This window comes from Danio rerio, chromosome 4 (assembly GCF_052040795.2).
Source record: "Danio rerio strain M-AB ecotype USA chromosome 4, GRCz13ab, whole genome shotgun sequence".
Taxonomy (NCBI): domain Eukaryota; kingdom Metazoa; phylum Chordata; class Actinopteri; order Cypriniformes; family Danionidae; genus Danio; species Danio rerio.
The window spans coordinates 35,611,437-35,633,330 of NC_141024.2; the positions used below are offsets into that span (position 1 = coordinate 35,611,437).

At 44.2% G+C, this 21,894-nt stretch overlaps 2 protein-coding genes, 1 long non-coding RNA gene and 11 other non-coding genes across 14 annotated transcripts in view; 5 read left to right on the top strand and 9 right to left on the bottom strand.

Annotated features, from left to right (window-relative positions):
• Positions 1-12,113, top strand: part of LOC148680278 (uncharacterized) — a 141,874-nt gene extending 129,761 nt beyond the window's left edge. Inside the window, exon 5 of the long non-coding RNA XR_015942844.1 lies at positions 10,291-12,113. This is a non-coding gene — a long non-coding RNA (uncharacterized LOC148680278). The remainder of the gene's footprint in view (positions 1-10,290) is intronic.
• The window catches only part of LOC147836787 (uncharacterized), a 150,092-nt gene that overhangs the window by 63,512 nt on the left and 64,686 nt on the right, over positions 1-21,894 (bottom strand). The gene's annotated exons all lie outside the window — the stretch shown is intronic.
• trnah-gug (transfer RNA histidin (anticodon GUG)) lies at positions 8,243-8,314 on the bottom strand. The gene has a single exon. It is a non-coding gene; the product is annotated as a tRNA-His (tRNA).
• trnas-uga (transfer RNA serine (anticodon UGA)) lies at positions 8,492-8,573 on the bottom strand. The gene has a single exon. It is a non-coding gene; the product is annotated as a tRNA-Ser (tRNA).
• Positions 8,692-8,764, bottom strand: trnak-uuu (transfer RNA lysine (anticodon UUU)). The gene has a single exon. It is a non-coding gene; the product is annotated as a tRNA-Lys (tRNA).
• Positions 9,523-9,604, bottom strand: trnas-uga (transfer RNA serine (anticodon UGA)). The gene has a single exon. It is a non-coding gene; the product is annotated as a tRNA-Ser (tRNA).
• Positions 9,723-9,795, bottom strand: trnak-uuu (transfer RNA lysine (anticodon UUU)). The gene has a single exon. It is a non-coding gene; the product is annotated as a tRNA-Lys (tRNA).
• Positions 12,378-12,459, bottom strand: trnas-uga (transfer RNA serine (anticodon UGA)). The gene has a single exon. It is a non-coding gene; the product is annotated as a tRNA-Ser (tRNA).
• On the bottom strand, positions 12,578-12,650 carry trnak-uuu (transfer RNA lysine (anticodon UUU)). The gene has a single exon. It is a non-coding gene; the product is annotated as a tRNA-Lys (tRNA).
• Positions 13,409-13,490, bottom strand: trnas-uga (transfer RNA serine (anticodon UGA)). The gene has a single exon. It is a non-coding gene; the product is annotated as a tRNA-Ser (tRNA).
• Positions 14,610-17,431, top strand: LOC141381680 (uncharacterized). The gene is made up of 3 exons (XM_087249330.2): positions 14,610-14,645; positions 15,764-16,113; positions 16,198-17,431. The coding sequence occupies exons 1-3, from the start codon at positions 14,610-14,612 to the stop codon at positions 17,072-17,074; spliced, it is 1,263 nt and encodes a 420-aa protein (XP_087105456.2). The 3' UTR covers positions 17,075-17,431.
• Positions 19,638-19,709, top strand: trnaq-cug (transfer RNA glutamine (anticodon CUG)). The gene has a single exon. It is a non-coding gene; the product is annotated as a tRNA-Gln (tRNA).
• trnai-aau (transfer RNA isoleucine (anticodon AAU)) lies at positions 19,812-19,885 on the top strand. Its single transcript has one exon. It is a non-coding gene; the product is annotated as a tRNA-Ile (tRNA).
• On the top strand, positions 20,837-20,908 carry trnaq-cug (transfer RNA glutamine (anticodon CUG)). Its single transcript has one exon. It is a non-coding gene; the product is annotated as a tRNA-Gln (tRNA).

Here is a 21,894-nt window from a genome sequence, read left to right on the forward strand (position 1 = left end):
ATAAGAGTGCTGGGAGTAATAAGCCTAAATATAGCAAATAAAATCCTTATTAAAAGAAGATATCGGAGTGACTTCAAGAGGGAAGAGACTGCACCACTGAAGAGGAGAACCAAGAGTGTAGAAATTATAAACTGAATCTAAAAAAGTTAAAGAAATTTAGTTGAAAGGGGTTATAGGCATCATCTAACATAATGAATGAGCACTATGATGTTAACGATTGTTTTGAATAAGAGGTAAAACAAAGATTTAGGCAAAGGCCTGCAGTAATGACAATGGGACATTTTTGTGGGGATTTGATTATCTGTTTTTGTTTTTGTCTGCTCCAGAGAGGAGCAGAAAAGGGGAATTGTTGGAGAAAATGAATTTATTTTTATTACTTTTGTGTTTTTTTTATTAGGAAAATGTTTAGACTAACAACAGATTAATCAATCTTTTCTATTGTATTATAAAACATCTTGACCAGACAAACTTCCTCTTTTTTACTGTGCTGCATACTTTTTAGAAGAACTGCTGACAAGTGGAAAAAGCAGAATAAGAATAAATTTATGTTTGTTCCAGAACTATAGTCTAGACATGTCACAAGTTGTCATGATGCTTGTAGAAGTGTGAAATATATTAAAGATGCACGGAAGTGTTCAGTTCTGGTATGCAGAGAAAGGTTGCAGAAAGAGGAAGTAATGTCCAGGGGTTACAAAGGGCCAAGGGACTGCAGAATGACTGATAAGTGACGTTAAACCAAAACTCCACCTGTTATGGTCAGTTGTGTAAATATGCTGGAGTCAGGAAATGTATGTTAGTTGCAAACATCTTGAATGTAATTCTTGTATTGCATTGGGGTAACGTAACCCAGAGCTCTGTCATCGAATTATTCATTTGTATCTAATAAATTACTAATATTTTTAGCATTGAAGAAAACCCTCTCCAGACCTTTTCTTATTGAACACGCATGGAATTGGCAAGATATTCCAACAGTAGAGCATGAGACTCTTAATCTCAGAGTCCTGGGTTCGAGCCCCATGTTGGGCATTTCTGTTACTTTTCTCTCTCTCTCTCAGCAAACTTACATTAGGGTTCATATAGCAGACCTTTTGAGACAAAGTTACGCCTTCTACCACTGTAGGTGACCTTTCCCTAAGTCTATGTAGGGAAGGTATTACTGTAAACGGTGTCTAGCTCTTGAAAAAGCTCCTCATCCACCCGGCTAGCTCAGTCGTTAGAGCATGAGACTCTTAATCTCAGAGTCCTGGGTTAGATCCCCACGTTGGGCATTTCTGTTGCCTCTCTCTCAGCAAACTTTCATTAGGGTTCATGTAGCAGACCTTTTGAAACAAAGTTCCGCCTATCTACCACTGTAGGTGACCTCTTACTAAGTGTCTGTGGCGCAATAGGTAAGCGCGTTTGACTGTTAACTGAGAGGTTGGTGGTTCAAGCCCACCCAGGGATGAATTAGGCATTTTGCTGCCTTGCAACTGCTAACACGTACACTGGGCATATATCCAGGGCCACATTCTGTCCAGCGTTACAAGATGAAATCAGGATTTAGCAGAAGATTGTCATGGGTAGGGAAGGTATTACTGTAAACGGTGTCTAGTTCTAGAAAGAGCTCCTCATTAGCTCAGCTAGTTCAGTCCGTAGAGCATGAGACCCTTAATCTCAGGGTCGTGGGTTCGAGCCCCACGTTGGGCGTTTCTGTTACTTTGCCAAATTCGACCTTTTGAAACAAAGTTCCGCCTATCTACCACTGAAGGTGACCAGTTACTAAGTCTCTGTGGCGCAATCGGTTAGTGCGTTCGGCTATTAACTGAAAGGTGTGAGGTTCAAGCCTACCCAGAGACGAATTCTGCATTTTGCTGCCTTGCAACTGCTAACACGTGCACTGGGCATATATCCAGGGCCACATTCTGTCCAGCGTTACAAGATGAAATCAGGATTTAGCAGAAGATTGTCACGGGTAGGGAAGGTATTACTGTAAACGGTGCCTAGTTCTTGAAAAGGCTGCTCATCAGGTCGGCTAGTTCAGTCAGTAGAGCATGAGACCCTTAATCTCAGGGTCGTGGGTTCGAGCCCCACGTTGGGCATTTCTGTTGCCTCTTTCTCTCAGCAAACTTTCATTAGGGTTCCTATAGCAGACCTTTTGAAACAAAGTTCCGCCTTTCTACCATTGTAGGTGACCTCCTGCTAAGTCTCTGTGGCGCAATCGGTTAGCGTGTTCGGCTGTTAACTGAAAGGTTGGTGGTTCAAGCCCACCCAGGGACGAATTAGGCATTTTGCTGCCTTGCAAATGCTAACACGTGCACTGGACATAGATCCTGGGCCACATTCTGTCCAGCGTTACAAGATGAAATAAGGATTTAGCAGAATATTCTCACGGGTAGGCAAGGTATTATTGTAAATGGTGTCTAGCTCTTGAAAAAGCTCCTCATCCACCCGGCTAGCTCAGTCGTTAGAGCATGAGACTCTTAATCTCAGAGTCCTGGGTTAGATCCCCACGGTGGGCATTTCTGTTGCCTCTCTCTCTCAGCAAACTTTCATTAGGGTTCATATAGCAGACCTTTTGAGACAAAGTTCCGCCTTTCTACCACTGTAGGTGACCTTTCTCTAAGTCTCTGTGGCGCTATCGGTTAGCGCGTTTGGCTGTTAACTGATAGGTACTGAAAATGGTGTCTAGCTCTTGAAAGAGCTTCTCATCAGCCCGGCTAGCTCAGTCGGTAGAGCATGAGACTCTTACATTTACATTTAGTCATTTAGCAGACGCTTTTATCCAAAGCGACTTACAAATGAGGACAAGGAAGCATTTTACACAACTATAAGAGCAACAATGAATAAGTGCTATAGGCAAGTTTCAGGTCTGTAAAGTGTAAGAAGGAAAGTATTAGTAGTATTTTATTTATTTATTAATTTTTTTGTACAGTTAGTGTGATATCTAGAGAGGCAATTGCAGATTAGGAAGTGAAGTGGAGACTAAATAGTTGAGTTTTTAGTCGTTTCTTGAAAATAGCGAGTGACTCTGCTGTTCTGATGCAGTTAGGGTTCATTCCACCAACTGGGCAGATTGAGCGTGAGCGTTCGCGAAAGTGATTTCTTCCCTCATTGGGATGGAACCACGAGGCGACGTTTATTCACAGAACGCATGTTTCTGGAGGGCACATAGATCTGCAGAAGTGAGAGCAGATAAGGAGCAAGGCCAGAAGTCACTTTGTAGGCAAACATTAGAGCTTTGAATTTGATGCGAGCAGCAACTGGCAGCCAGTGCAAACGGATGAGCAGCGGAGTGACATGTGCACGTTTAGGTTCATTGAAGACCACTCGTGCTGCTGCGTTCTGGAGCAGTTGAAGAGGCTTGATAGAGTTAGCTGGAAGCCCAGCTAGTAGAGAGTTGCAGTAATCCAGTTTGGAGAGAACAAGAGCTTGAACAAGGAGTTGAGCTGCATGTTCAGATAAGTAGGGTCAGATCTTTCTGATGTTATAGAGTGCGAATCTGCACGATCGAGCAGTTATGGAAATGTGGTCAGAGAAGTTTAGTTGGTCATCAATCGTTACTCCAAGGCTTTTCACCATTTTGGATGCAGTAATGGTTGCCCCATCCATCTGGATTAAATAGTTATGGTCTAGAGTCGGGTCGGCAGAAACTACAAGCATTTCCGTTTTTGCGAGGTTCAGCTGAAGATGATGATCTTTCATCCAGTGTGAAATATCCAACAGGCAGGCTGAGATGCGAGCTGGAAGCGAGGGATCATCAGGATGAAAAGAGAGGAATAGCTGGGTATCTTCAGCATAGCAGTGGTAGGAGAATCCATGTCTCTGGATGACTGGTCCTAGAGATGACGTGTAGATGGAGAAGAGAAGTCGCCCAAGAACAGAGCCTTGAGGTACCCCAGTGTTTAGATGCTGTAGGTTGGACACCTCTCCCCTCCAAGACACCCTGAATGACCTGTCAGAGAGGTAAGATCTGAACCATTGTATAACAGTGCCCGCAACGCCCAGTGACTCGAGGGTAGATAGCAGGATCTGGTGGTTGACAGTGTCAAAAGCAGCTGACAAGTCCAGCAAAATGAGGACTGATGATTTTGAGACTGCTTTAGCCAGTCTGAGATCCTCCACGACCGAGAGCAGGGCAGTCTCAGTTGAGTGGCCTTTCTTAAAGCCGGATTGCTTGTTGTCCATGAGATAGTTTTGAGTAAGAAAGTCCAGGACTTGATTGAACACTACTTTCTCCAGAATCTTGGCCAAGAATGGAAGCAGGGATACTGGTCTATAGTTTTCAAGTAGCGTATGGTCCAGGTTGGGTTTCTTTAGCAGTGGGGTTACCCTAGTCTGCTTAAATGAAGTGGGGAATAAACCAGAGTCAAGAGATGTGTTGATTATGTGAGTCAGTCGGTATGACTGCAGGAGAGATGGCTTGCAAGAGATGAGAGGGAATGGGATCGAGTGGACAGGGGGTTGCATGGCTAGATAGCACGAGTTTGGACACCTCCGACTCAGAGAGCTGAGAAAAAGAGGTGAGTGTGTGTGGTGTTGGTGGTGTATCTTGCGTGTTTGTTGTAGGTGCAGCAAATTGAGCACTGATTTTTGCAGTTTTGGTGCAAAAGAATGTAGCAAAGTCATCAGTAGTAAGTGTGGAGGATGCGGGTGGAGGAGGAGGATAGAGGAGGGAGGAAAATGTTTTAAAAAGTAGGCGAGGATTTGTGGCATTGTTGATTTTCAGACGGTAATATGTCTGCTTTGCAGAAGTAACCTCAGCTGAGAAAGAGGACAGAAGAGTTTGGTATGTTAAGAGCTGTGCAGGATTTTTAGTTTTCCGCCAAATTCTCTCTGCAGCCCGAAGTTTTGAGCGATGCTCACGGAGAGCATCCGAGAGCCAGGGTGCAGGAGGACTGGCACGGGCTGGCCTGGATGCAAGAGGACATAATCGGTCTAGACATGATGCTAGTGTGGAGCAGAGTGTATCAGTGGCACTGTTCGAATCAAGTGCAGAGAGTTTGCAAGATGGAGGAAGAGAGTCTGAAACAATGGTGGATAGTCTATTGGGTGAGAGAGATCGTAGGTTTCTGCGAAAGGTAACCAGTGTTGGAGTGTGTGGCGGCTCAGGAGTAATGTGGATGTTGAGAGACAGAAGGAAATGATCCGATATTTGTAGTGGAGTTACTATTGTTTGATCAGCGAAGCAGTGTCGTGTGTAAATAAGGTCTAGCTGATTACCTGATTTGTGGGTAGCAGAGGTAGGTGCTCTTTTTAGGTCAAAAGAGGCAAGCAGAGTCTGAAAGTCTGCAGCTTGCGGTTTGTCAACGTAAATGTTGAAGTCACCTAGCACCAACAAGGGAGTGTCAATATTAGAAAAAGATGAGAGAAGAACATCCAGTTCATCTAAGAAGTGACCTAATTTACCTGGCGGGCGGTAGATGACAACCACATTTATGTAGAAGGGGTGGATAATGGTGACTGCATGGAATTCAAAGGAGCTGATTGTTGGCAGGGACGTTATCAGAGTAAATTTCCATTCTTTGGAAATTAGTAGTCCAGTCCCACCCCCTCTCCCTGTGTGACGAGGAGTGTGGGAAAAAGAGAAATTAGCAGAAAGAGTAGCATGTGTAGCAGTGTCCTCCGGCCTTAACCAGGTCTCAGTTAGAGCCATGAGATTATAGTCAGAATATGTAGCTATGGAGGTAATAAAATCTGCCTTGTTAACAGCTGATTGACAATTCCAGAGGCCCACGGAGAGAGAGAGTTGTGAAATAGCAGATACATGTATTGAACGAAGGTTGTGAGGATTACGCCTGCAGCGTACCTCCCGTGTTTTGCGAGTGTTAGTAACAACAGGAATTAGAAACACATAATAAAAGTGCACTGACAACAAAAGATAAAGTAAAACAAGAAAGTAAAGTACTCAAGTGCTTTGTCGGTGTCTTTGCTCGGTGGAGTCGCGCAGGTAGAGTCGATGGTCTTTACACTCGCAGGTAGAGTCGATGGTCTTTACACTCGTCGGCAGGTAGAGTCGATGGTCTTTACACTCGCAGGTAGAGTCGATGGTCTTTACACTCGCAGGTAGAGTCGATGGTCTTTACACTCGTCGGTCTTCACACGAGGCGGTCTTCACACGAGGCTGCCGCGACCGCTGCCGCGGTGAACTAGTTGTTTATATAACCCCAAAGCACTAGCTGATTGAATTCAGCTGGACACGCCTCCCGAGTTAAAACAAGGGCTGAAACTGAGGCGGATGACGCGAAACCATCTGCGTTCGCTACACAAGCTCTTATAGTAACCAAGGAAACAGTGGCTAAACACTTCTAGTATGATACACAACTGAAAGCAAGTTTAAATGTCCTACAACTTTGCACAAACAGCTGAAAACAAGTCCTCAAACCATACACAACAACTGAAACAAGTCTTAAATGTACTTACAGGCTGCTGGTCTCGATGTTAAAGTGCTTCTCCTGCCGACTAAGCTAGCGTGCTCACTATATAGTGGTTACCTGGCGTTTGGACACGCCTCCCGAGTCAAAACAAGGGCCGAAACTGAGGCGGAAGACGCGAAACCGTCCGCGTTCGCTACACAAGCTCTTATAGTAACCAAGGACACAGTGGTTAAACACTTCTAGTATGATACACAACTGAAAGCAAGTTTAAATGTCCTACAACTTTGCACAAACAGCTAAAAACAAGTCCTCAAACCATACACAACAACTGAAACAAGTCTTAAATGTACTTACAGGCTGCTGGTCTCGATGTTAAAGTGCTTCTCCTGCCAACTAAGCTAGCGTGCTCACTATATAGTGGTTACCTGGCGTTTGGACACGCCTCCCGAGTCAAAACAAGGGCCGAAACTGAGGCGGACGACGCGAAACCGGCCGCGTTCGCTACACAAGCTCTTATAGTAACCAAGGACACAGTGGCTAAACACTTCTAGTATGATACACAACTGAAAGCAAGTTTAAATGTCCTACAACTTTGCACAAACAGCTGAAAACAAGTCCTCAAACCATACACAACAACTGAAACAAGTCTTAAATGTACTTACAGGCTGCTGGTCTCGATGTTAAAGTGCTTCTCCTGCCGACTAAGCTAGCGTTTTTCTCTTATATCATATCCCTAGTCTTCCACACTTTAGGAAACGTAAACATTCAGGACGTGCCATTAGCACAGCCTGCACTAAAAGAAGGCTGGAGATAACGGATGGCAACACAGAGTGCGACACCAATGTCACCTTGAAAAACCTGCCGTGACGCAGATTCGAAGCGGGGTTGCTGCGGCCACAACGCAGAGTATTAATCACTATACAATCACAGCGAGCTACGAAACAGCCGTTGTGGCCTATGTGTGGTATGTTCCTGCCTGTTGTAAGCCTCTTTCTCTTCAGTGAGAAGACTCTGTTGTTTTTCTCCTCCTACCAGCACAACACTTTTCCCAAGAAACAATAGAAATGCAAACAATTGACGACTGCTGCAATTTTAAAAAGGGGGAGGACATAATCGGCAGGATTCGAACCTGCGCGGGGAGCCCCAATGGATTTCTAGTCCATCGCCTTAACCACTCGGCCACGACTACAAGACTGACTGTTCTGCCATTTCTTTATGCCTAGTACACATATTGTGCATCCAGATGAAACTTTCATCGAACGATAGCTCAACGGCAAAAGCTGTGGCTCCACAAAATTAGCGTCATACGCCCGAACAGTGACTTGAACCCTGGACCCTCAGCATAAAAGTCTGATGCTCTACCGACTGAGCTATCCGGGCTACACAACAGTAATTTATAAGTAGGCAAGGTTTGGGTTGTGGTCGGCGCAGACCTTTACAATACACTAAAGTTTACCGTGAGATGGGGTTTTAAGCTTATGGTTGGTGTGGATGTTGCTAAAACACGACAGGTTACTTTGAGGTTGGGTTTATGGTTTTTGTAGGTGTAGACATCAGTACAACACAATATTTTGAACTTCATGTCATGTAGGAGACATTAAATAGTTCAATGATAACTGCAGAATGTCTTTCTGCTGTTGTGGCAATGAATGGACACTCAACAATTGAAAAGATTCCTTCCATGCCTTAGTAGCGTGACTTGATCAGTACTTATCTACACAGCATGCTGGCATCAAAGATCCTATTTCTCTTATATCATATCCCTAGTCTTCCACACTTTAGGAAACGTAAACATTCAGGACGTGCCATTAGCACAGCCTGCACTAAAAGAAGGCTGGAGATAACGGATGGCAACACAGAGTGCGACACCAATGTCACCTTGAAAAACCTGCCGTGACCCGGATTCGAACCGGGGTTGCTGCGGCCACAACGCAGAGTACTAACCACTATACGATCACGGCGAGCTATGAAACAGCCGTTGAGACCTATGTGTGGTATGTTCCTCCCTGTGATAAGCCCCTTTCTCTTCAGTGAGAACACTCTGTTGTTTTTCTCCTCGTACCAGCACAACGCTTTTCCCAAGAAACAATGGAAATGCAAACAATTGACGACTGCTGCAATTTTAAAAAGGGGGAGGACGTAGTCGGCAGGATTCGAACCTGCGCGGGGAGACCCCAATGGATTTCAAGTCCATCGCCTTAACCACTCGGCCACGACTACAAGACTGTCTGTACCGCCATTTCTTTATGCCTAGTACACATATTGTGCATCCGGATGAAACTTTCATCAAGCGATAGCTCAACGGCAAAAGCTGTGGCTCCACAAAATGAGAGTCACACGCCCGAACAGGGACTTGAACCCTGGACCCTCAGATTAAAAGTCTGATGCTCTACCGACTGAGCTATCCGGGCTCCACAACAGTAATTTACAAGTAAGCAAGGTTTGGGTTGTGGTCGGCCCAGACCTTTACAGTACACTAAAGTTTACCGTGAGATGGGGTTTTAACCTTATGGTTGGTGTGGAGGTTGCTAAAACACGACAGGTTACTTTGAGGTTGGGTTTATGGTTTTTGTAGGTGTAGACATCAGTACAACACAATAGTTTGGACTTCATGTCATGTAGGAGACATTAAATAGATCAATGATAACTGCAGAATGTCTTTCTGCTGTTGTGGCAATGAATGGACACTCAACAATTGAAAAGATTCCTTCCATGCCTTAGAAGCGTGACTTGATCAGTACTTATCTACACAGCATGCTGGCATCAAAGATCCTATTTCTCTTATATCATATCCCTAGTCTTCCACACTTTAGGAAACGTAAACATTCAGGACGTGCCATTAGCACAGCCTGCACTAAAAGAAGGCTGGAGGTAACGGATGGCAACACAGAGTGCGACACCAATGTCACCTTGAAAAACCTGCCGTGATCCGGATTCGAACCGGGGTTGCTGCGGCCACAATGCAGAGTACTAACCACTATACGATCACGGCGAGCTATGAAACAGCCGTTGTGACCTATGTGTGGTATGTTCCTCCCTGTGATAAGCCCCTTTCTCTTCAGTGAGAACACTCTGTTGTTTTTCTCCTCCTACCAGCACAACGCTTTTCCCAAGAAACAATGGAAATGCAAACAATTGACGACTGCTGCAATTTTAAAAAGGGGGAGGACGTAGTCGGCAGGATTCGAAGCTGCGCGGGGAGACCCCAATGGATTTCAAGTCCATCGCCTTAACCACTCAGCCACGACTACAAGACTGTCCGTACCTCCATTTCTTTATGCCTAGTACACATATTGTGCATCCGGATGAAACTTTCATCAAGCGATAGCTCAACGGCAAAAGCTGTGGCTCCACAAAATGAGCTTCACACGCCCGAACAGGGACTTGAACCCTGGACCCTCAGATTAAAAGTCTGATGCTCTACCGACTGAGCTATCCGGGCTCCACAACAGTAATTTACAAGTAAGCAAGGTTTGGGTTGTGGTCGGCCCAGACCTTTACAGTACACTAAAGTTTACCGTGAGATGGGGTTTTAACCTTATGGTTGGTGTGGAGGTTGCTAAAACACGACAGGTTACTTTGAGGTTGGGTTTATGGTTTTTGTAGGTGTAGACATCAGTACAACACAATAGTTTGGACTTCATGTCATGTAGGAGACATTAAATAGATCAATGATAACTGCAGAATGTCTTTCTGCTGTTGTGGCAATGAATGGACACTCAACAATTGAAAAGATTCCTTCCATGCCTTAGAAGCGTGACTTGATCAGTACTTATCTACACAGCATGCTGGCATCAAAGATCCTATTTCTCTTATATCATATCCCTAGTCTTCCACACTTTAGGAAACGTAAACATTCAGGACGTGCCATTAGCACAGCCTGCACTAAAAGAAGGCTGGAGATAACGGATGGCAACACAGAGTGCGACACCAATAGCCGCATTTCCACTATCGGGCCAGTGCGAGCCAGGGCTTTAATCGGGCTGGGGCGGGCCAATAGCCCGGGAGGTTGAGAAATGAGGCTGATATCATGTCGCGTTTCCACTGTCGGGCTAAAGCTCACAGCGCGTCACGCAAACACCGCCCACAGAACGTCCCCGAATCAAACGTCACACAACCCGCCCACTTCAGCGGGAATCAGGCAGATAAAGCACACCATAAATCATCACGAAACGAAACCATTAAAATGAAGACAACCGAAACAAACAAACGACACGTTACTGTACAGCAGTACATTATATGTCTATACGCACAGACCTGTGTATTTCCATTTATTACATTTGTTTACTCGCCGACCGACTGCATTGTGCATGGAGTGCTCTCGCCACTAACGCAGGGACCCATCACAGAGAGCGCACACATCCATAATATAAAGCCACAGAAATTCTCCTTTATAACTCGATATGGCATGTATATTTTAACATCCTCGTGTTGATAGAAGTCGTGTTAAGTTTTCAGCACAAGAGCGAGTAGCCTAATAAAATATAGCCATAGGCTATTTGTTGCGCTCGGCAGCTATTCACTAAAACTCATCATTTAAAGTTTCATTTATAAATTTAACCACGTCAAATAAAAACATAAACAGTTGTTTGAGGATATAGAACACATTTTGTGTTTGGACTTTCCCCCATATGCGTTTAAAGCAGCGAGTGCTGCGCAGGACTGAGTGACAGAAAAAAAGGTATAGGAGATTCTGCTTTCACTCACCCAAATATTGCTCTGTTTGCGCGATTTGATTAATATCATCGTATCCAAATACTTTATAAATATTTACTTATATAAATATTTACTTTATATAAATATTTCAAACCTTCTCCGGTGTTTATTGTTTTTAAAAAATATCGAAAATCTTTTTTTTTTTTCAGACAGGTCTTTGCAAAATGAAAGTTAGGCTATGTGTGGCTTTAAAACGGTTTGATTTGTATATTGTATATAGGCTACCTACATTGCTATAGTTAGCTTTTGTTTATTTTATATTGGTTAATTTATTTAATGTGATTATATATATATCCGATATTTGTAATTCTTTAAATTAATTTCAATATAGGCTACCTTAGGCTATTTTATCAAGATATGACAATATATTGTTTAAAGTCTACGAAAGTGGGCACGTATTTTGTTAAGTTTATGTCTTTCTGTTGTATTTATATGTGTATTATCTCCAAAATAAATGAAGAAAAAAGCCGCTCGCGGCATAACAGAGCTGTGAAGGAGCGCTTTTGCCCGGTCTCACACACACATACAGGCATCTAAACGTGCACAAACAAACAAACATTTTAAACTTGACAAAAACTCTCGAAAACCTTTACTGTCTGATGTGTTTTTAATATGGTGTAAAGATTATTATGCGTTATTGAAACATAAAGGAGGACGCAGCAAAGAACGTCACTATAAATTAAAACTACTTTATTATTTTATGCAGCAGCCTTACATTTAAAAGGGAAACATAAGGGTGATCATACGCAAAAGGACCCCAGACTATAAGGCTAGATGTTTTCTTTCCCTTATTTCTTTATTTGTTTGGCGCATGTACTCATGTGCAATCAGAAAACTGCCCGCCTCTCCTTTCACTCCGCCCCGAAGCCCCAGCTGGCCCTCCTTGGCCCAAGGTATTCGGCGGGCCGAAAAAGGCCAGCCGCTGGCCCCAAGAAAGCCCCGCTTTGGCCTGATTAGGCCACGGAAGTGACAGTGGAAACCCCACTGGCCTTGGCTCGCCCTGGCTCGCTTGCTTTAGGCACGATAGTGGAAACGCGGCTATTGACACATTGAAAAACCTGCCATGACCCGGATTCGAACCGGGGTTGCTGCAGCCACAACGCAGAGTACTAACCACCATACGATCACGGCGAGCTATGAAACAGCCGTTGTGACCTATGTGTGGTATGTTCCTCCCTGTGATAAGCCCCTTTCTCTTCAGTGAGAACACTCTGTTGTTTTTCTCCTCCTACCAGCACAACGCTTTTCCCAAGAAACAATGGAAATGCAAACAATTGACGACTGCTGCAATTTTAAAAAGGGGGAGGACGTAGTCGGCAGGATTCGAACCTGCGCGGGGAGACCCCAATGGATTTCAAGTCCATCGCCTTAACCACTCGGCCACGACTTCAAGACTGTCTGTACCGCCATTTCTTTATGCCTAGTACACATATTGTGCATCCAGATGAAACATTCATCAGGCGATAGCTCAACGGCAAAAGCTGTGGCTCCACAAAATGAGTGTCACACGCCCGAACCGGGACTTGAACCCTGGACCCTCAGATTAAAAGTCTGATGCTCTACCGACTGAGCTATCCGGGCTCCACAACAGTAGTTTACAAGTAGGCAAGGTTTGGGTTGTGGTCGGCGCAGACCTTTACAGTACACTAAAGTTTACCGTGAGATGGGGTTTTAAGCTTATGGTTGGTGTGGAGGTTGCTAAAACACGACAGGTTACTTTGAGGTTGGGTTTATGGTTTTTGTAGGTGTAGACATCAGTACAACACAATAGTTTGAACTTAATGTCATGTAGGAGACATTAAATAGATCAATGATAACTGCAGAATGTCTTTCTGCTGTTGTGGCAATGAATGGACACTCAACAATTGAAAAGATTCCTTCCTTGCCTTAGAAGCGTGACTTGATCAGTACTTATCTACACAGCATGCTGGCATCAAAGATCCTATTTCTCTTATATCGAATCCCTAGTCTTCCACACTTTAGGAAACGTAAACATTCAGGACGTGCCATTAGCACAGCCTGCACTAAAAGAAGGCTGGAGGTAACGGATGACAACACAGAGTGCGACACCAATGTCACCTTGAAAAGCCTGCCGTGACCTGGATTCGAACCGGGGTTGCTGCAGCCACAACACAGAGTACTAACCACTATACGAGCACGGCGAGCTACAAAACAGCCCTTGTTACCTTTGTGTGGTATGTTCCTCCCTGTGATAAGCCCCTTTCTCTTTAGTGAGAACACTCTGTTGTTTTTCTCCTCCTACCAGCACAACGCTTTTCCCAAGAAACAATGGAAATGCAAACAATTGACGACTGCTGCAATTTTAAAAAGGGGGAGGACGTAGTCGGCAGGATTCAAACCTGCGCGGGGAGATCCCAACGGATTTCAAGTCCATCGCCTTAACCACTCGGCCACAACTACAAGACTGCCTGTACTGCCATTTCTTTATGCCTAGTACACATATCGTGCATCCAGATGAAACTTTCATCAAGCGATAGCTCAACGGCAAAAGCTGTGGCTCCACAAAACAAGCGTCACACGCCCGAACAGGGACCTGAACCCTGGACCCTCAGATTAAAAGTCTGATGCTCTACCGACTGAGCTATCCGGGCTCCACAACAGTAATTTACAAGTAGGCAAGGTTTGGGTTGTGGTCGGCGCAGACCTTCACAGTACACTAAAGTTTACCGTGACATGGGGTTTTAAGCTTATGGTTGGTGTGGATGTTGCTTAAACACGACAGGTTACTTTGAGGTTGGGTTTATGGTTTTTGTAGGTGTAGACATCAGTACAACACAATAGTTTGAACTTCATGTCATGTAGGAGACATTAAATAGATCAATGATAACTGCAGAATGTCTTTCTGCTGTTGTGGCAATGAATGGACACTCAACAATTGAAAAGATTCCTTCCATGCCTTAGTCTTCCACACTTTAGGAAAACGTAAACATTCAGGACGTGCCATTAGCACAGCCTGCACTAAAAGAAGGCTGGAGGTAACGGATGGCAACACAGAGTGCGACACCAATGTCACCTTGAAAAGCCTGCCGTGACCCGGATTCGAACTGGGGTTGCTGCAGCCACAACGCAGAGTACTAACCACTATACGATCACGGCGAGCTACGAAACAGCCCTTGTGACCTATGTGTGGTATGTTCCTCCGTGTGATAAGCCCCTTTCTCTTCAGTGAGAACACTCTGTTGTTTTTCTCCTCCTACCAGCACAACGCTTTTCCCAAGAAACAATGGAAATGCAAACAATTGACGACTGCTGAAATTTTAAAAACACGGAGGACGTAGTCGGCAGGATTCGAAGCTACGCGGGGATACCCCAATGGATTTCTAGTCCATCGCCTTAACCACTCAGCCACGACTACAAGACTGACTGTACCGCCATTACTTTATGCCTAGTACACATATTGTGCATCCAGATGAAACTTTCATCAAGCGATAGCTCAACGGCAAAAGCTGTGGCTCCACAAAATGAGCGTCACATTCCCGAACAAGGACTTGAACCCTGGACCCTCAGATTAAAAGTCTGATGCTCTACCGACTGAGCTATGCAGTCTCCACATCAGTAATTTACAAGTAGGCAAGGTTTGGGTTGTGGTCGGAATTGATCCGTTCATCTCTTGAGTCCTCTATCGCGTCTGAGTCACTCATTCATCATGGGCCAATCATACGCATTTAGAGCCGGAAAAAGAATTGATCCGTTCACCTCATGAGTCAGGTCTGAATTTGGAGAAAAGCTCTGCCACTGCACTTGACACCACCAACACTGGTTTGAAGTGCAGCTCAGGTTAAATACTCTCTCTCCACTCTAGAAAGATCCAATGATTGCTACCAGGTGGACACAGTTACCTGCAGGGAGAGAGAGAGAGGAAAAACACAATGCTCATTGTCCACCAAAAGATATGTCTCAGGACGCAAGCCCTGGGATAACCGTTATCACCCTCCTGGAGCATATACAGGCAAGAAATCCATTAATTAGTTGTTATGGAAGTTATTAATTAAGCCTTTAATGTACTACACAAAATGGTAATCTAAATGTTTATTTTATCATTAGTTTTATTTAATATATGTTTTTTTAATTGTTTTATTTTTTTAAGGTGAATTGCTGGGAATGGAGCACCTTTACAGCCAGACCGGCAAAACCCTGACTCCGGTGCTCCAGAACCCAGAGGAGGAAGACAGGCTGGTGGAGGAAGTACATGACGAGGATCTACAAGATGACGGGTTTGAGTAGGAGATCATGGAGGACATCACAGTTCAAGTGCTGTATGAGGATGACCCCTGCCGTGATCTCAGAAACAGCCCTTCATCTTCGCCTCTGCCTCAGTCCCCAGCATTACTGGCTGAGCCGTCCACATCAGCTGGTGGAGAAGGACAGCTTCCTAGCCCAGCCCCCTCAGTGCCGTCACAGCCATCCAAGTCTGGAGACAGTCTCTCTGTTGAGGCTCAGGTAAGATATATTAAGAACTTAATTTTATTTAGTCTTTTTTTATTCCACATATACTAAATTTATTCTGTATTTACCAGGGAGTAGTCATTGGACCTGATGGCATTGCTGGGTGGGACAAGGTGCAGGATCTGGCTGCTTATTTGGTAGGTCTTCGTTAGGCTCCTTACCTCACTGACCTGCAGGTGACAGAGGCCATCCAGCTGTGGACAGCTCTCCTGGATGTTGATAAACAGCGCATCAACTACCAGCCTCGACATGAGCCTCAGCTGACACATGGGCGCTTTAAGGCACCAAAGCGCTCCGGAGTCACTCCAGGTGTGGAGAGCGTCAAGCGCTGTCTGATTGGACATCCTGAGGGTCCAGCACAGTGGCCTAGCACCAGCCGCTTGGTTGAGGCCATTTGTACAAAGCTGTGTGCCGTACACAAGTCCACTTCCAAGAAGGCTGGTGTTCGCACGCACAGGTGGTCTAAAATACTGACCGATTACCACCACATCCGGGATCTGGTGCTTGGCAGTCGCAGGCTGATGGATGAAACAGTGATCCAGCTTTTTGAGCTAAATCAGAAGACGCTCATTCAGTGGTAAGCAAAGCACATTATTTTCTTTAGATTACCTGAATACTTCTAAATTAATATAAATGAATAATACATATCATTTATTATCAGGTTTCAACGGAGGCAAAAGGATCAGGAAATGAGTGTACTCACTCAGGGACTGACTCCACTTGATCCAATTGCTGTGGCAGATACGCAGCTTCCTTTGCCGAGGGGAAAATTGGACGAGGCACCGACAACATCAGGCCCCAAACACAAGTTTGTCTTTCCTCCAAATAAAGAAGGACAGGCACCTCTTCTTCGACCTGGTCAAAAGTCTGCTTCTGCAACCACCACAGTTTGCTCCTTCCTGCCGGATGTCACCACGGTTTGCTCCTTTCCACCGGCCCCCACGACGGTATGCCCAATCACGCCAACCCCCACCACAGTCTGCCACATTGCACCAGCCCCTACCATGGTGTGCCCCGTCACACCGACCTTCACCACAGTGCGCCCCATCTCGCCAGCCTCTACCACAGTGTGCCCCATCATACCAGCCTCCACCACAGTGCGCCCTATTGCGCCGGCCCCCACCACAGTGCGCCTCATTGTATCTGCCCCCACCACGGTGTGCTCCTTTCCACCGACCCCCAGCACGGTGTGCCCCATTGCACCACCCCCCACAGCACCAGATGTTGTGCAGCCTATTTCAGGACCTGGATCATTGTTTGGCACACTTGTTTTTAACCCAGACATGAGTGTGTCAATGGTGATTCCATCATTTGCTGCACCAACATCCAGTGCAGTCCCAGCTTCACCTGCACCTGCTGTTCCTCCACCTGCACCTGCTCCACCTGCACCTGCTGTTCCTCCACCTGCACCTGCTCCACCTGCACCTGCTGTTCCTCCACCTGCACCTGCTCCACCTGCGCCTGCTGTTCCTGTGTCCCGTTACACCCAGAGAAACAGGCGCAGACGGGAACAGGAGAAGAAAAGTGTTTGCAGCTAATGTGAGCAACCAAAGACTAAGGAGTTTGGCCATAGCCGATTTGTCCTTAGAGGACTGGTTGGCAGAACAACGCCAGCAAAATAAAGGACAAACTCCAGCTCCAGAATAAAGGACAAATTGCTGTATATATTTTTGTAAATGTTACATGGGTACTCTCTCTCTCTCATTTTATTTAATTTTTGTGTGTTAATATTTAGCATTTTAAAGTGGCACTTATAGGCCCACTCTTATTTTGTCTTGTGTGTACTTATTTAATATTTGTGTGCATTTTATGTAAAAATATATTTATATTTCTTTAAAAAAATAAAATTTTATACATTGCTTAAATACTATATTTTATATATTACGTGCCCCCACTCTTGCATTTTATTATGTATTTATATTATTGTTTAATATATTGTGTATATAAAACTAAATATATATATATAGAGTATTGTTTTTATATAATGTGTATAATAAGTAAATATATATATATATAATATTGTTTTAATATATGTGCACAATAAATAAATATATATTGTATTGTTTTTATTTATTGTATATTATACAGTTTATATATTAAGATATGTTTTTATTTTGTTTTTTATATTTTTAAAATTGTTTTGCGATTTTAATATTTGTATTCATTTTAATAAACCATTTTGCATATTACTTGTTTTTGTGTGCATTCATTTAAAGTTATTACATAAAGAAATATAACATATATTAATATATATATATATATATATATATATATATATATAGTATAGTATATATTTATATATTAATAAATAAATATATATAATATACTTATATATACATAAACATGCATACATATGTTTAATTGAAACATTTGCATTCATTTTTAATTAACGTAATATGCTTTTTAAGAACAATATCCACATAATAATAGTAATATCAATATAATTGCCTGTGTTACATCAGTAAAATTTCAATAAGAGCGCAGCTGATTGGCTCCGCTAAAACCGACACTGATTGGATATTGTGTTACACAGATCGTGTGTTCGAATCCAGCACGCAAAAAATGACATTTAGAGTGACATGCAATATGCAACTAAAATACCACATTATGCACAGTCACAAAGCCGCGAACACTACTGCAAGCGAAATTTGTCGCATTTTTCCCTGTTTTTGCGGCTTGTTCGCTTGCGAGTGAGCGTGAAGATTGGACCCCTTCCTATGCTAAGCGAGCGCTCTACCATTTGAGCTAATTCCCCTCAGAAAAATTCAAATTGGTAGTTTTTGGCGTGGTCAAAAAAAAAAAAAAAAGATCACATCTGCTCTGTGGTGGCCTCTTTGCCCTGCCCGCCGTTTAGTCGTCAAATTGCCTGGAATAGTGCGCTTTTCTTTTAAAGCCCTACCTATTCCTGCACCAGTAAACGTGTGAGGAGCCCTGCATGCCGAATGACTCAGAATGACTCAGTTACTCAGAAATCAATGCACATTGGCACCACCTTGGATTGACATTCTGCTACTTTCCTGCAAGGCCGTTTTTTTTTATTCATTCCCTACAGCTTTGACAGCACCACACAACAAGCTTGAGGTTCCATGGTGTAATGGTGACCACTCTGAATCCAGCGATCTGAGTTAAAATTTCAGTGGGACCTGTTATTTTGCCAGCACCGCACAAAAAAAAGCTGGAATAGAATGTTAATCTCTTGAAGGCCAGGGAATGACATTTACTCTGGGCTTTCTAGTGCTTTAGGCAGGAAGTGGCTGGTTAGCTTAGCTGGTTAGACTATGGTGGTAATAACGGCAAGGTTGTGGATTCGATCCCTGTACTGGCCAAGCTCTTACCCTCTTAGGCCTCAGATGCATTTAAGGGCTCTGCTCTGTCTTACACACGTCTACGCTGCAAAAAAACTATGAAACGGCAGCTGAAATAGCTTAGTTGGGAGAGTGTTAGACTGAATATCTAAAGGTCCCTGGTTAGAACCAGGGTTCGGTAAAGTAGTGTTGTTTTTCAGTTTTGGGCACAAGAGTTAGGTGACCGAAAGTCACCCAAAAAGCCTAGCTGCTGCACCCTTAAGTCCAACTGCTTCCACTTCACCAAAAAGCTATCTTACTTCCAGATGGTCACGTCGCTTCTGGTGATGATTAAATCAGGAGAGTTTCACTTTAAACCTTTTCGCTTTAAAAAGGCATGAAAACAGAGGTGGAGAATGCAGTCATTGTTCCCGCTTCTTCTCGCATGCAAAGCGAGCGCTTAACCATTTGAGCTAATTCCCCTCACAGCAATCAATAGTTGGCGATTTTCGACGTGGTCAAAATAGAAAAAAAAGATCACATTTGCTCTGTGGTGGCCTCTTTGCCCTGCCTGCCGTTTAGTCGTCAAAATGCCTGGAATAGTGTGCTTTTCTTTTGAAGGCCCTACCTGGTCCTGCTCCAGTAAACGTGTGAGGAGCCCTGCATGCCGAATGACGAGTTACTCAGAAATCAATGCACATTGGCACTGCCTTGTATTGACATTCTGCTACTTTCTGTCAAGGCCGTTTTCTTTTTTTTTTTTTTTTTTTTACATTATTTTCTCTTTGGCCCGGGCAGCACCAAGCAGGAGACTTGAGGTTCCATGGTGTAATGGTTAGCACTCTGGACTCTGAATCCAGCGATCCGAGTTCAAATCTCGGTGGAACCTTGTTTTTTTACCAGCACCGCACAAAAAAAGCTGGAATAGCATTCTTATCTCTTGAAGAAAATGACAGTTACTCTGAGCTTTTTAGCAAACATGGCAGAAAGTGGCCGGTTAGCTCAGCTGGTTAGAGCGTGGTGCTAATAACGCCAAGGTCGCGGGTTCGATCCCCGTACTGGCCAAAGTTTTACCCTTTAAGGCCTCAGAGGCATTTCAGGATTCTGCTTAGTCTCACAGACACGAATGCTGCAGGATTCTTGTGAAAAGGCAGCTGAAATTGTTCAGTTGGGAGAGTGTTAAACTGAAGATCTAAAGGTCCCTGGTTCGATCCTGGGATTCGGCAAAACAGTGATGTTGTTCTATTTTGTGCACAAGGGTCAGGTGACTGAAAGTCACCCAAAAAGCCTAGCTGCTTCACCCTTAAGTCCACCTGCTTCCACTTGACCAAAACACTATCTTCCTCCCAGATGGTCACGTTGCTTCTGGCGATGATTCCAATGGCCTGATCGACAGCACTCTATAATGCTATGTATTTAGCGCTTTGATGTCCCACTGCGGACACGCTGCTGAATAAAAGAAAACTGTGACTTGATAGGGCTTCTGAAGGGTTGCAATGATATGTACTACACAGAAACCGGCAAAGCTGACGTAAGTAGTTTCGCTTTAAACCCTCAAGGTGCCACCAGCTTTGCAATAAAAGCCAATGTAAAAAGGCATGAAAACAGAGGTGGAGAATGCAGTCATTGTTCCCGCTACCTCTCCCATGCAAAGCGAGCGCTTAACCATGAGCTAATTTCCCTCAAAGCAATCAATAATTGGCGATTTTCGATGTGGTCAAAATAAAAATAAAAAATCACATTTGCTCTGTGGTGGCCTCTTTGCCCTGCCTGCCGTTTAGTCATCAAAATGCCTGGAATAGTGCGCTTTTCTTTTGAAGGCCCTACCTGGTCCTGCTCCAGTAAACGTGTGAGGAGCCCTGCATGCCGAATGACGAGTTACTCAGAAATCAATGCACATTGGCACTGCCTTGTATTGACATTCTGCTACTTTCTGTCAAGGCCGTTTTCTTTTTTTTTTTTTTGTTTTTACATTATTTTCTCTTTGGCCCGGGCAGCACCAAGCAGGAGACTTGAGGTTCCATGGTGTAATGGTTAGCACTCTGGACTCTGAATCCAGCGATCCGAGTTCAAATCTCGATGGGACCTTGTTTTTTTACCAGCACCACACCAAAAAAGCTGGAATAGCATTCTAATCTCTTGAAGAAAATGACAGTTACTCTGAGCTTTTTAGCAAACATGGCAGAAAGTGGTAGGTTAGCTCAGCTGGTTAGAGCGTGGTGCTAATAACGCCAAGGTCGTGGGTTCGATCCCCGTACTGGCCAAAGTTTTACCCTTTAAGGCCTCAGAGGCATTTCAGGATTCTGCTTAGTCTCACAGACACGAATGCTGCAGGATTCCTGTGAAAAGGCAGCTGAAATTGTTCAGTTGGGAAAGCGTTAAACTGAAGATCTAAAGGTCCCTGGTTCGATCCTGGGATTCGGCAAAACAGTGATGTTGTTCTATTTTGTGCACAAGGGTCAGGTGACTGAAAGTCACCCAAAAAGCCTAGCTGCTTCACCCTTAAGTCCACCTGCTTCCACTTGACCAAAACACTATCTTCCTCCCAGATGGTCACGTTGCTTCTGGCGATGATTCCAATGGCCTGATCGACAGCACTCTATAATGCTATGTATTTAGCGCTTTGATGTCCCACTGCGGACACGCTGCTGAATAAAAGAAAACTGTGACTTGATAGGGCTTCTGAAGGGTTGCAATGATATGTACTACACAGAAACCGGCAAAGCTGACGTAAGTAGTTTCGCTTTAAACCCTCAAGGTGCCACCAGCTTTGCAATAAAAGCCAATGTAAAAAGGCATGAAAACAGAGGTGGAGAATGCAGTCATTGTTCCCGCTACCTCTCCCATGCAAAGCGAGCGCTTAACCATGAGCTAATTTCCCTCAAAGCAATCAATAATTGGCGATTTTTGACGTGGTCAAAATAGAAAAAAAAGATCACATTTGCTCTGTGGTGGCCTCTTTGCCCTGCCTGCCGTTTAGTCATCGAAATGCCTGGAATAGTGCGCTTTTCTTTTGAAGGCCCTACCTGGTCCTGCTCCAGTAAACGTGTGAGGAGCCCTGCATGCCGAATGAC